The sequence below is a fragment of the Calypte anna genome, chromosome 8 (genome assembly GCF_003957555.1).
Source record: "Calypte anna isolate BGI_N300 chromosome 8, bCalAnn1_v1.p, whole genome shotgun sequence".
NCBI lineage: Eukaryota > Metazoa > Chordata > Aves > Apodiformes > Trochilidae > Calypte > Calypte anna.
In genome coordinates this window covers 8,425,969-8,440,708 of record NC_044254.1, presented here as the reverse complement: position 1 = coordinate 8,440,708, position 14,740 = coordinate 8,425,969, and the positions used below count along the sequence as shown (strand labels likewise).

The following is a 14,740-nucleotide window of genomic DNA, read 5'->3' as shown; positions in this document are numbered from 1 at the left end:
TTTTCTTCAAATATGGGCTGGGTAGATTGCTGCCAGGTTGCTCTGGTTTTATACATAGTTTCTCTAAATTTATTTTTAATACCACACAATTTGTTGAAGCCTTCAGTTCTGTTAATTAGACACCATAAAATAACATAGGTTTTGTTAACATTCAGGAAATGACATCAAGTCTTTTATTTTTTTTTTTTGGCTCAATAAATTTTTTAATGTATGATTATCATAACCTAATATTGTCTTTGTCTTCACTGCAGTGGATTTCCGATCAAACTTTTCCCCTTCTTTTAATACTTTAGGGAATTTTCAAACGTCGGGATGTTTGGCTGTAATGCCCCATGATTTGTTCTCCCTGAAAGAAATCATAGTGACAATTTATTAAACTACAGAGCAACCTGGCTTTTCGGGGTCTGCAATTCTATTTTGTGTTCAATATACCTAGCATTAAATCTTGATTCATTTCATCCTATTATTGAGGCTATATTTGTCATGCAATTACTTTAGCTGCTAGTTTTCTGGCTTTTTTAGGAGTTTAAGAAAGGGTTTCAGTATCAAATCAGTGGGGCATTACTTTGCATGTTCAAAAAAAGGGGTTAAAAGGCTAAAATCTAAATGGCACCAGCAGTAGCATATACATTGAATATGAAGAAATTGAAAACCTAAGAAGGACCCATATTTTAAAATACTTAAAAGGCCGTGCTTCCATGTTTAATACCAATTGTTCACAGGTATCAAAAGCAGAGACACACTGGTACATGTAGGCTTTAAATTGAGAAAAACAAAAATTAAAAAAAAAAAAGATTTAAAAAAAAAAGGAAAAAAAAGAAAACTGATGGGAAAGAAAACTCCTTAGATTCAAAATGGTTTATTCACACAAATTTAATAGGATATATCACAATTGTTTGGTCCATAAATATTTAGGGGAAATAGTTTCTATACAATGCATTTATCAATAAACAAAGAAACATGGACAATTTTGCTAGACCACTTACTGTACTATAAACACGAAGCTCAATATATAAGATTATTGGATTTATCAACTATATCTGAAAGAGTGCACAACTGCTTTCTATGACATGTTTGTCCCCTCTAACAGGATACACCATAAAAAGAGTTTCAGAAATAAGAGGTAAAACAGTACAAAACTAGTGAGGTGTCAAAAGGGCTTAAAACAGTTAAGTTAACAAACAACACATATATCCTGATTTTTCACAAACTTACTCCCAAGGTATATCATAAGGCACATAGTAGAACTGAGTTTTAATTAGTCTACTTAATAAAGTAGATCTCTAGTACCATATATTGTTCTGTCAAAGAACAAAATTTATAAGTATCAATATTTTTACCTGTAAAAGTGTATTAATAAAGATCTCAGCCTTACCAAGGTCGTTTGGTCTGGTTAGTGGTAAATGCCCATAAGGTAATAGAAATAGGAAAAGTCAAGATTTAATATCCGTAGAAGATGATAACCATACTTGCTAAATATATAATGGCAAACACACCTTTCTTCTATTACAGTGTTAACATCTCTTCCCTCATCTTTTTTTTTAAAAATAAGCTACTTTTCTGTGCTAATTTTCTAAAAACCCTGAGCAAAAATTACAATAATGCACTTTAATGTGGGCAGTGAACTGTCAATATGTAACCACACATTTATACAGCCAAAAAGGACACCTTTAAAATATATTAAATAGCCACTTTGACCACCAAAACAGAGATTTGATGGTGTTTAAAAAGTGGGGTATATGTGCAAAGTCATTCTTAACAATCCACTAAAAGCAAGACATAGATCTTGACTGGTTTTTGTTCAGTTTTGTTTCTGAGACTCTCCACAATCTAATTGGTGTTCAACTACAATAAAAGGATACAAATGAACATTCACCACTGCCCAGACCATTCAGACTTTTAGCTTAAATAAAACTAAAAAAAGAAAGATCACTATTGTAAACTAAGAAATGTATTCAGATCAGCATCCACAAGGCTTCTGAGTTTCTCTGCTTTAAAATTATTCACTGCCAATTTCCATTTTTGTAAGAATTGTTGCTAACGGTTTTTCTTTTATACAAAGTTTAAAAAGTTAAAGGATATGTTAAAGATATTAATGAACTAAAGATTTTAAGTTAATGTGTTAAACAACGTGTCTGATACAGTCTCAGGAAATACCTAAAATAAATTCAAAAGAATAATAAACTGTGCTGAAATGTTTTCCCTAGACATCTTAAGAAATTATATTTTGCTTATTTCCATTTCCCCTGAAAAACAGGGTTTATCAAAACCTTATTTCAACAGTACAGATGCATAAGCCTTTTTGGTAATTATTTTTGTGCTCATTAAAGTAGCTGGGCAACCTCCTGCCTGCTTTAGTGGTACAGTAACAAGCCCGTGTAGCTAAACACACTTATTTTTTTTTTTAATCCAAATCAGGGCTGCTTGACAGACAAAAATGAAAACTCCTCTCTATGCAATATTTCAGATCAGTGACTCCTCACCGAGTTGTTATTCTGCTGTCATTACTTTGATAGCATCCATATAGGACTCAGCTTGTTCTGCACGATTTTTTGGGGGGTTTTGCCTCCTTAAAACACAGGACAGGAATTTGGAAATGAGCATCCTGCTCCTGCCCCCCTCACCCACTGCCATCACTGAGCCTCTCCAAGCCCTCCATCCAGGCACCAGTTCCAGCTGGGTGAAGAACTGGGAGAGGAACCTTGAGCTACCCTCACCAGTGCTCAGTGAGGGTCAGGCTGGCTGCTCATGCATTGGGATAAAAAAAAAGCACTGACACTCGCAGTCTGGCTGTTTGAATGATTAATTCAACTCATATTCATTTTTCAGCCTTTTAAAAATAAATCACGCAAAACTTTTAGATGTTTTATAAAAATTAAATTAAATTTGTGGTTCCTAAATGTGGTGAGTGAACATCCAATGGCAAAGCAGCATTCTTTTGGTCATAATTAAACTGATTTTTATCTAGTTTTCAAGGCGGGAAAAGAATCTTTTTTTTCTTTTTAATGTGGCAGTAATTTTTTTTCAAGGTCCTGGAAATAAGTAACATACAATTTTAAGAGGCACTTATTAGGACGATTCATAACCTTGTTTTCAGTTATTTGATTAATTTTAAAAATTGGAGTACAATTTAACAACAGTAAACGTTCATTTATTATAGCAACATGTTATTTCAAACTCATTTGCCAAGTGGCTGCAGATGCTACACATCAAGCTGTTTATTTTTCCAAAATATTTTGTGGGTTTGTTATTTGAAAAAAAAAAAAAAAAGGCTTGAAAATAATAAAAATAATAATTATTATTATCATAAAGAAGAAAAGGAAGAGGTAAAAAAAAAAAAAAAAAAAAAAAAAAAAAAAAAAAAGAAAAACCAAACTGAAATGTTAGAAAAGGTTCGTTAAGGTAGTTTGTGAGGGGCTCCCGGATTCGTGGCTGTCCAAGTTAGAGGTCACTGATGTCACTACAGTGATAGTGGGATTGGTCAGGTCTGTTAAAGTGGTCGCAGTGCCGGGTGGAGTGAGTGCGCCGCTGTCTGCTGAGGGCGGTGCCGGAAGTGCGGGGCCATCAGCTTTATCGACACCCCCATTCTCCTGCCGCAAAAGGTTCCTTCTGAATTTGGCTCTTGCGTTTTGAAACCAAACCTGCAAACCAATCCCAATGGATTTCTTTACCGATGCTTGTTTTGCTTTGCTTATTTTTTGTCTTTGTTCTTGCTTTTAAGTATTTTTTTTCCTTTTCTTTTTAATGTTGTTTTTTTTTTCCTGTGGCAAATCGACTAAGGCTCTCTCCACAGCTTCACTTGCTCCTTTCACAGGTGGGACCCTGCATACAGGGCCCAGTGCTACAGGCACTCAGTGGGATGTTGCAGACCTCACAGAGCAGCCTTAAGAAAAATCTGCTGGCTCACTCACCCCAAGAAAGCAAGTTTCTTCGTGGCTAGATAGCGTAGCAGGTTTCAGGTAAAGAACCATTACAAAGACTGAGGCGAAGGGTGAATGAGCAGATTTTTGCCAAGGCTGAAAGTTTGTAATTTTTAAGACTGAAAGGGAAGGAGGGGTGATGACCCCACCCCTCCCACACAGCTTGTTCAGATGGGTCACCTTCCCTTTCTGTTCTCTAAGTCACTGAAAATGTTTTAGGTGAAATGTAACACAGACGTTTTCCTTCTAGCTCGATTGCTGCCCTTCTTTGGCATTCTGCATGTAACAGACATCTTGCTTTTTATTCACTGAGCTAGCTCATACTCTATAGTGACTTTTTAAATCTAATTTGCCAGGCTGTCCTTCCCAAGGAAGTGACTTTTCACTATGTAAGCTGTTAATGATAACAGTTGTCTAACAGGCATTGAGAGAGGGAGCTGGCTGATCCTGGAGGTCAAAGCTTCCTTCCAATGTACCAGGGGATGTGCTCACTGAGGGGCCACATTAACTACATCAGGGGAGCCCAGAGGCTTCACCCAGTGTGTATAAAATGAACAGGAATGCCATCACTTCCCTTAATAAGGTCACCACAGAGAGACTACAGATCTCAGGCTGTCTACTGGGTTGGTTGGTAGGTTCTGAAGAGAGTTCCCTCATGTTGAGGATGCAACTAATGACAAAATACATTTCAGTATTTGGCTGCTTTGGGGTGGCACGCCTGCCATGTACCATACCATACCTCTCTGCACACCCTCTAGGGACACACCTACCAAAAGTTATTTCTACATAGAGTGGTATCATTACATGTAAGGGAAATGCTGTTGACTGGCAGGGGTGGGGGAAAAGTCTGTCAAGCCCGTGATGTGGCTTCTTACCTGCAGAACTCTCTTGGTCAGGCCTGTTTTCTGGGCAAGCTGCTTGAGGTCCTTGGCATCTGGGTTGTGGTTGATGGCAAAGTAGGACTTCATGGTACGAAGCTGGTGGTGTTTGAAGGAGGTGCGCATGCGCTTTGTCTTCTGGGATGGGGGATAAGGCTGCTGGTCTCTGTCCAGGTGATCTGCCTCATTCTCATTACAACCTGTTCAGTAAACAACATGAAACAAGAAGTTAGTGGCTACACATTGTGGAGAATACATTTATCGAGGCAAAAATCTTGAGTCACATGCTGTTTGGAAGCAAGCAAGCAAGGGCTAAAATGGTGCAAGGAGAAGTGCAGATGTGGTAATGAAATGAGACAAAAAAGATCCAGAGCTGCCCTTTCCCTATTCTTAAAACATATTATGTTCCTCAGGCCTGTACCTACTAAGAGCAGATTTAGAAAGTGCTTTCTCCTTTGGCATTTATTTTCAAACTATTCTTTTCCCTGTGGTGATAGTTTTGCTTTCAAAGAGTCATTCAAAATTTCTTTCAGATTCTGAAATCTCACTCAGTGAAATACTCTTAGCTTGAGAGAGGAATAAAGGTCAAATGAGCATTTTGAATGTTCCTCAGCTTTTCCCAGAAATCACAAGCACCTATAAAAAAGATGTACAGCAAGAAATTTTGTTATGACAGTTGATCAAGAAGCATAAAATCTGGATGTTTTTGCTGTTAAGATAAATGCTTTTGGACTCTGAGAGTTTATATGAACTGCTCAGAAACCTTCATTTGTGGAACATGTCTAGAAAGCAGTTACATTAAGGCTTGATTCAGTTTTTCCATCTCAGTCCCATTCAGCAGTAGCTCTTAGTTGGTGTTGTTTTAGAATATTTACAACCAACCAACTACTGGCTCAAAACTTTAAAAGAATTTCCCTGATTCAGGATTTTTGAAGTGTCTGTGAAAGATTAATTTGTTTCAGATTACACTTTCATGGGTGTGAACTGTACCCAAGAGTTGCAGCTGTTAGGGAACTGTGGCATTGTTGCTTCATATTGGGGAAAGATACGACAGCATTGGCAAAAAAAGGTAAGACAGACATCTGTATTTTTCTTTTCAGGTAAAAAAAACTGGTTACCAACTTGTATGATCTCATTTTATAAAGATATCTCAGTCACACAGGAAAAAAAAATGGTGTCATAGCAGGTAATATTAACAGCTAACTAGAAAATGTTTCAAAATGTCTGTAAACAAGACCAAGTTACATTAATTGCTCATTTGAATTTTTTAACTGCTTTCCAATAGTTGTTTGATTATTTACTGGGCCTAGTTGATTCCTACTTCTAAAAAAAAGAAATAAAGAAAGAAATAAAAGAGAGGAGGAGAAAGAGGGAAAGCACACAATACAGCAAGGCTGACGTTTACAGTGCTAAAAACAGAAGCAAAGCAACAAAGCAACTTGAAATGAGGAGAAAATAAAAAGCTCCTTGATGGTGTTTTCTCTTTTGAATTAAAAGACAAGTCAACTCAAAGAGATGCTGGTAAGACAACACTTTGACAGAAAATTGGGTGAATATTTAATTATAGCTAGATTTGCTTCTAGTCTTGGTAAGAAGTGTATCTAAACTTTCAAACAAAGTAAGCTGACACTTCTGAAAATACCAGGAGTTGAAAGTTGCCTTAAAAACAATTTCAGACCAAATTTGGATTGTATTTACTACTTGTTTTCACAACCAGTCACACTGTCTTCAGTCACATTACGTGGGTCGTAACTTATGAGCTGACATAAATCAGAACTCAGTCCTCAGGTTTGACTTCAGATAGCTGCAAGCTGGTTTTTTGTGTGGTTTTCCTGGATTTGCTCAGTTTTACAGCAGCAAAACAAACTTCCTCGGGCTCCTCTGTCCTGCTCACTGCTTTTGTTTCTGTGACTGCTTTTTTCTTTTTTTTTTTTCTTTTTTTTTTTTTCTTTTTTTTTTTTTTTTTTTTTTTTTTCTGTGGTCTACTTTATTTTGGTTTTTATTTTCAAGAGAAAATGGAAAGAAGGCTCCAAGAATCCTCATATGATCCTAGTTTGTACGATGATTAGCTGACTCTCTATTTTACATGAGTAAAACAGCATTATGTGGTTCAGCCACAGCAGAGAGCAGAGTTTTACTCTATCTAAACTAAGATAACTAAGGGGGAGCAAAAAATCGGGCAAGACATTATTGTTCATTTCTTTGCAGCAGGATTGGAAGGCTGCTTAATTTTGCTTTGGAGAGAGCTGGAACAGTTTGCTTTTTATTGCCAAGATTTCTAGTGAATTCTTCAGTTTTTCACACATACATTTATATAATTAAATAAAGTAAACAGTTCTTTGAGTAACAGCTGTGTGAAATATTTTCCTAGGGAAATCTTCTTCACCATCTCATTTCTATATCCTGTGGGCTGTAAGTCAACACAGTTTCCCGCAAAATACATATTAACTCTATGATATAAGAGGTAGTACAGAGAAAGCCTTGAATGTTTTAAGTACTTTTGAATAGTTTCTTCCATTTTTCACATACATTCCAGACAGCTCGCAAGTATGAGTGGCTTTTACCTCATAACATTTTGAGTTATTTATTGTTGTGTTTCCACTTTAGAACAGAGGAGCTGAGAAGCAGAAATTAAACTACTAAAGGAACAGCAGAATAAAAAAGCTGTTGTAGTTCCGACAACAGAATCTGAATTTCCATCCCGGCCCAGCGCTAAGCTCCCCTGCAACAAAACGTGCACGCAAATCTGAGCCAGGTACTGCCAGATCGCTTGTGTATATGCAGAGTTTTCTGCTCAGCTCGGTAGGGCAGAACCGGAGCTGGCAGGGCGGAACTGCAGTGCTCCGCAGGCCCGTTCCGCGGTGCGGAGCTGCGCGGGGCTGTCCCGCCGTGCGGGAGGGCAGCACGCACCGCAGCGAATGCCCAGGAGAAAAAGCCCGCCTGCAGGCTGCGGGCTGGGTTAGAGGTTCCCTCTCCCTCCAAAAGCGGCAGTCTTGTATCCAACATTTCGTTTTCTGTTGACTGGTTGCTCTTTGTAAACGACTACGTGCAAGAGCAATTACTGAATCGCGGGGCAGGGAACGCAAAATGCATGTCGAAAAGTGACTGCCAATTATTTAGAATTTTTTTTTTTTCTTTCGAGAGGCGATGTCATCTACTGCAATTCATTTCGTAACTGTTAAGGGATTCGTTTTCCTCCCCCTGGATCTGGAGCTCAGTGAGCTGGAGTCGTTTGCACCGGATGCACAGTTTGGCTGAAAACTGTATTTTCTCGAGACGATGTGACAACCCTGAACGCTGCTAAACAGTGCTTTAATTTTTTTTTTAAGTTAAAAAAAAAAAATCATCACGTCCCTAACAAATCAGATTTGTCAGTCCTCTAGCCTGGGTACAAAGCATCCGAATCGAGCGGGGTGTTTTTTGCTTGCTTGGTTGGGGCGGTTTTAGGGAAGTCGGGATAAGGGTTGTGGGGTTTTTTTAATTTTTTCTCTCCGTTGCCCGGAGACTTCTATGAGCGTATTTTCAATTAATGTATTTTCAAAATTATCAGTATTTTTAATCTCATTAGACTCTGTGGTACATCCTATATGACCCATTGTTGTAAAGAGGTGTTTTAAGACTACCACACAAAAGCTAAGTCGTCGTTCATAAATAGTGCCCCTTCTGAGTCCCGACATGAAGTTTAAGGGAGTGTTTTACCATTTCCACAACTTTTCATCTTTCCCTAATTTCTGACCCTAACTGTGACTATGAATTCTCACTAGAAATATTTATATTTATGGATCTGGGGGTGTTGGATGATGGTGTGCGGATCAGAGGGAGTGCAGACGGGAAGAGCAGGCGTACGAGAAACACCATTCGAAGCCGGGGCTGAATGAATCCTGGCTGCGCTACAGGTTCCCTTTTCTTTAGCAGCTTTCAGGATTGATTGGAAACCGCTCCGTAGCCAGGGATTCCAATGTCATCTTCAATTAACAAGGAACAATTAGTGCAGTGATTACCCTGCCTCCAAGGTCTACGCATCAGAGGAGTTGAAATAGCCTTGCAGAGCTACCCAGTTCCCAGCTAAAGCCCGTTTCACATGCAGCCCCAGAGGAGTTGCCGGGGGAGGGATGGAGGGGCTGCGGGGAGCTGGGGGAGGATCGCTTATGAATCTCAATGTCGGCGGGTTGAACTTGGGTGGATGGAAGAAAGCCCCGGGCCGAAAGCAGTGCACTTCTATCGACCTGACCTTGTTGGAAAGGGAGGCCTTGACCCCTCCCTCTGCTCTCCGGCGGGGCCAGTGTTTCGCAGAGGTTCGCTCTGCCGCTGCCCAGACCGGAGCCCCCTGCTCCCTGCCCCGCTTCACAGGGAGACGCCTTGCTCCGCTCTTGCTTCCCACACCCTTCTTTCCTCGTTACTGTCCATGGGGAGCTTAAGTTTCACTAAAATGATTTTTGGAGTCGGTAGCTTGTTATTTCGGATTTACCCTTTCTGCTTTCGTCTTCCACCTAATGAAACACCGCTTGAATCGCTTGATCATCCCTGAAACTCCCTCACCTCTGTCCCCTGACACTTTGTTTAGGCACGGTTTGGTTACTTGAGGGACTGCAGCTAGGGAAGAAGTTTTATACGGAGCAACACTTGCTCCTTTCCTGCCATTGAGGGAGCAGAAACCATTCTCCTTAATTACTTTTGTTAGGGCTTAGTTACAGGGAGCAATATTTATTCGCTGGTTTCTTGTACAGTTGGATCATTTATGTGACAATAAAACAGGATTATTTAGCCTGAAGAATTAATTCCTATAAATTTATTGTCTATACTTAATGTGTATACTGCACTGGAACTGTAGGAACCATATACTGTAACTTCCTTTTTTTTTTTTTTTTTTTTCTGATCCGTTCACTTCTAATTTGAGGTCAAAGTGGTGAGGTGCTCTTTGCTAATAAGACACAACTAATGATAACAGCATCTCTGAAGTTTTTACAGAGAAAGAATGCTATGATGAGGCTGGGATTTTTTTAAATTTTTTTGGTTGGTTTGGTTTGTTTTTTTTTTTCTTTACTCTGGGAAGTGACTAAGTTTGCATGCTTGATATTAATAGGCGAAGACAGCCTTTGAGGAGGGCTGCTGTTAGCTCTCCTGCAAACGCTCCAGCCCTCAGAGGGCTGTTTGATTGATTTTCCAATCATTAAGCAGGATTTGGCCTGGCTGAGTTACTCATGCACTGCCTAGCCGAGGGGAAGCCCGAGAACGCTCTTTTCGGAGGAGCAGGAGGAGGTTCGGCGTGCGTTCCCCACCTGAGTTGTAGTTGACGATGTCCACTCCCAAGGCAGGGCTCTTTCTTTTCCTGGGCCTCCCCTTCTGGACTGTGCCAGTGCCGTTGAAGTAAGGCAGGGCCAGCCCTCCGCTCTTGGCTGCCAGCTCGGTGTAGCTCAGCTGTGGGGGATACTCTCCTTGCAAAAGGGACTCGAAGTGTGCCCTGCAGTAAACCAGGTTGTCCTTCATGCCAAAATGATCCCCTGTGGTCAGAGTCTTGTTGCAAGTGGTGCAGGTGAAGCAGCTCAGGTGATAAACCGACTCCCTGGCTCTCATGACCATTTCAGAGGCTGAGATCCCAAGGTGGCAGCGGGCACATCTCTGCACGGAGAACCTTCTGAAGGAAACAGAAAAGTGGGCATCAACTAGAAAGGTAAAGGCAGACCTTACCCGATTGCCGCCCGCCTTCCCTCCCGGACTCGGGAGGTCACTGGGACCCTTGTCCCTGCCAGGGTCGCTCCCTCTCCGGCCCCAGGACGGCCCTGTCTGCCGGCTCTGGGCCCTGTCCCGCCTGCTGTCAGTGCCCTGGCTGGTCGGGACCGCCACTGAGGAGCCGTCACCGGGACCCCGGGCTTAGAGCCTTGCACCTTCCTCCCGGCTGAACTCTTCGATTCGAACTTCTGCAGAGCCCTTCCCGCTGCCCGTGTGCGGGCTGGGGGAGTTGCGTCCCCGCTCTCCTGGCCAGTCGTGGAAAAACGAGAAGGGCCGGGTGGAGCTGAACCCCGGGAAAGCTGAAAAGGGGGGATAAAAAGTGGCCGCTCCCGGGGCCCGGCCGCCCGGCACCTTCCACGGGGCTCTGCCGCCCCTCCCGCCGCGCCAGCCCCAGGAGCGCTCCCCGCCCCGCGGTTAAACCGGCGACCTACGGGCGGGCAGAGGGGAACTTTGGTTGGGAGGTATTTACGGAGAGACAACGCAGAGCAGCGGGAGACCCGAGGTCTTCTCTGTCGCCGTTTGTGCTCCGCCACACATGCTCAGTCGGCGTGTCCCCTGTCCATCCGTTCAGTTTTTAAACTCCTGAGACTTTTCGGAGGGGACATGTTTACATGATTAAAGAACGCTGACTGCGCAAAACTACCTTTGAAAGCCCATGTGGAAAAAATTTCGGTTCATAATGCCTTGTGAGGGGATATGCGTTTGAACCCATGGGGACTGGTTGCTGTACCTGTAGTAATCCTCCTTGCAGTAAATACTGCCGTCCTTGGCAAAGCAGGTGAGTTCTGACTCCAAAGCCAGTTTACATTCACAGCACTTAAGACACCTGAGGTGCCATTGTTTGTCAACAGCCAGCAGGTAATATCTGTCTGATATCTTCCCTCCACAACCAGCACACAAAGCAGGCTTCTCAGGGCTCATGGGGGGCATGTTCTGCAAAACAACCACACCACAAGGGGATGAGACAAGAAGAGAAAGACAGACGGGCACACCGGGCTGGGGACGGCTCCTGCGCAGGGCCCGGAGCTTGTACAAAGAGACTGGGACCAAATTCTCTGATCCTGGAGGGAAGTTTGAGGAGGAACTGGGACCATCCCTTAGAAAAGTACTGCCATTCAGCTTTTGCGTTTATCCCATTAAACCGCTCCCAACGATATAATGTAATTTCAATACGTCAAGGCAACTGATTAGGCCTCTCAGCAAGAAAAGCAGACCCCATTTTTTTTCTGAGGTCCCGAAGTTAAAGTCTGTAGCTTCCTCCTTGAGGGTTTTAATATTGGAGTTCTTCACAAGAACAGCGTCCTAAAGTAGGGAAATACTGTTTCGCTGCACCAAAAGTTTAGGGCAGAGGCTTGCACTGATTTTCTGGTAAATTTTCATCCGTACATAAACCAGCCCCAGACCCATCTCTAAAGAAAACCAGGCCATGTAAAGCAGAAGTAAGAGAAAGGAAACAGGTGGACGATGTAAAGAGCAGTGAGCATCAGTGCTCACCACACTGGCTAGGGACGTGGCCAAAAAGATGTCACAGGGTGATTTCAGCTAAAATTGGTATCTTTCCATCAGCAAACTTCTGCAAGTTCCTATTAACCTTCTCCCCACGAGGATTGTCGCTCGGGACAAAGGGAGACGGAGGGACGGCGGAGACAAAAGCTCTGCCGTGAAACATGGGGCAGCGTTTGCTGATAAAGTAACAGGGAAACAAAATCCCGAACATCTTGTTCTAAAGTCACAACTGTTTTAAAGTGGCAACTCCGCGTTCACTTTCCAATCTGAAGTTGTGTTCCTCGCCCACTTTTTTTCAGCAATTGAAAAGGCGACTTGAATTTAGATTGCAAATCCTCCTATAACAAAGCGACAGTTTATTTAAGAGAAGAAGGGGAGGGGGGGGGATGTGGGGACTGGGGGGTGAGGGGGTGGGGAGGGAAGGACTCTGTGGCTCAAAGCCTTAAAGTAGTTTTCCAGGCCGTTACTTTGTGTTCAGAGCCTTGTGCGCGATCGGCGGAAGCCCTACAAGTTGTAGAAAGGGGAATCTCCCTTAGCACGAAACACAGTGTGACACTCGGGCTTCTCAGACACCCCTTAGTACATTTGTTAAGACTTTGGTCAGTCCTTTGACTAAGAGGAGATATTACTCCTAAAGAAAGTAGTCGGCGGGCATAACATTCAGAGAGAGGAGTGCCTCTTTGTATCAAACCCACACTTCAGACCAAAAATGGTTACGAAAAGTAAGCGGTCGCGGTTTGCGGTTGGATTTAGGAGGTGCCAGGAGTGCAAAAAAGTAAAGCACACCTCAGAAACTCCAGCTGCAGTCCTGCTCGAACGGGGACGCGCGGGCACAGCGAGGCAAGCAGGGGGAAAATCCTGCTCCGCTATAAGGACTGAAAACCCGTCACTGCTAAGGTTTAAAATCTATTTCCTCGTTACTCCAGAGAGTATACACAACCACAGCGATTAGACAAACGCATAACCCATCCTGGCCAGAACAGCCCTCAGCATTCCGTGTGTGTTTACAGGGAGCCTCTGAAGGGTCTCTACAAGCAAGGGGTGGCAGAGAAGGGGCAAGGGGAAGGAGCGCCTTTCTCTTCCCCAAAGCCATGGTTTATCTCGCTGCGGGTCCATGCTTGCAGAGACTGCCTTTCAGAGATTGTCAGCTCCCTTCTTACCGTTTCTCGGCCGTTCATCTGTCCCCCTTTGGCCAGGCGGGACTCGGTCTTGGATCTCCTCTCCATCTCCTCCATGATTCCTTGGATATGGCCTCCGGAGATCCCGTGGAAAAGCATGGCTGGGGGACGGAAAGGACAAGTATTTTCTTCTGCTCTGCACCCCACTATTTCCATATACAGACCCCAGAGTCTTTAGATCATCCAAAATGTTTACACCGAGGAGCACAGTGCAGGGATGGAGGTTGCAATAGGAGCTTCTCTTTGCACAAGCACCGAGGGCTTCCTGAAGATGTGCAGAAAACAAACAAGGGGGAGAAAATGTAATAGTAATTAATTTAAAAAATAAAATAATAAAAGCGAGCTAAAGGATCTGTTACTGTTCTGGAGAGCTGCGGCTCCCGACTGGAGAGACTTGGACGTGGGGCAGTAGAATCGGTCGGGAAAGGATATAGTTTTGAATACAAAGAAAGCAAAAAGAAGTGCTATTTTCAGCAGTCCCTGGTTGCTTTAAAGTTCCCAGTGCCTGTAGGTTGGATTTGGGACTGCTGCTTTCCGGAGCTCTGTCCAATTTGTTAAGAGACTAAAGCCAGCCCATTTTTGATAATTTAGTAGGAGGAGTTCTCTCCCTTGAGCCGCCACTGATTTTTATTCAGACAACAAAGACCTGTCATACTCCTCTCAACCCCTAGTGATGGGCAAGCAGTGACAAACATTACCGTCGGGGCTGTGGGTGGGGTGGGGTTTATTACCTCCCCCAAACACGGAGTCCCGGGAGTTGGCGGCCACGGCGCCTGGAAAGGGGCAGGGTGGCCCGGGGGCCCCGCTCCCCTCGGAGCCGCTCCGCGGCGGCGGAAGCTCCGTTCCGCGGCCCCTCGGGCTGGCACCGCCGCTACCGGCTCCACCGCGGGGAGGGGAGAGGGAGGAGAAGCGCAGCTGTGGGGTAGCCGAGGCTGGACGGAACGGTCAGACCGCTCCCAGCGCCCCGGGCCTGGCGGTCGCCGAAGGGGTGGGTAGGAGAGACGGCGGGAGAGGATTGCGGAGGCAGGAGGGCACGGCGGCGCCGGCTCAAATCCCGGGCGAATCGAGAGCTTACCGGGACTCTACCCGCCCTGCTGCCGCCGGGAAGCATCAATCCCGTGGGATCCCTGCCCGGGCCAGCAGTAGGACCTCCGGCACTCTTTGCGGGCAGCCTGCGGGGATAGCCTCCGCCAGCGACTGAGCGGGAGGGCGCGGAGGGGTCCGGGAACGTCCTGGTGGGGCTCTCTCCCTTCGCCCGCTCCCCGGCTGCGGGCTTTGAGAGATCATTGTGTGCAGGGGACTGAACTGTGCATTCCTTGCCGACTAATCTCTCTCTCTCTCTGCTCCCCCTCCCCTCCTTTTCCCTTTTTCCTACTTACTTTTCACACTACTCTTCCTTGCCTTTCCCTGGAACAGCTGCCGGCTGTTTCCTGACACTTCGATCCCTACTGAAGGATCTTCCTGGCGGCAGTTTTGCGCTCCTTGTTCCCTGGGGGACGCTCCACACCAAACCTGAGCGCGACTAGTG

The 14,740-nt window shown here is 44.2% G+C and overlaps 1 protein-coding gene across 3 annotated transcripts; it reads right to left on the bottom strand.

The window, feature by feature from the left end:
- Positions 1-289: 289 nt before the first annotated feature.
- On the bottom strand, positions 290-13,711 carry LHX9 (LIM homeobox 9). 3 transcript variants are annotated; one of them, XM_030455154.1, is made up of 6 exons: positions 13,195-13,311; positions 11,259-11,461; positions 10,078-10,433; positions 6,576-6,581; positions 4,796-4,998; positions 3,384-3,641 (listed from the first exon to the last, which is right to left on the bottom strand). In XM_030455154.1, exons 1-6 carry the CDS (start codon positions 13,309-13,311, stop codon positions 3,384-3,386), a joined length of 1,143 nt encoding a protein of 380 aa, XP_030311014.1. The 3 variants fall into 3 exon arrangements, with proteins under 3 accessions (XP_008501515.1, XP_030311015.1, XP_030311014.1); XM_008503293.2 differs by lacking the exons at positions 3,384-3,641; positions 6,576-6,581 and adding an exon at positions 290-346 and having other exon boundaries at positions 13,195-13,368; XM_030455155.1 differs by lacking the exon at positions 6,576-6,581 and having other exon boundaries at positions 3,380-3,641; positions 13,195-13,711.
- Positions 13,712-14,740: the final 1,029 nt, after the last annotated feature.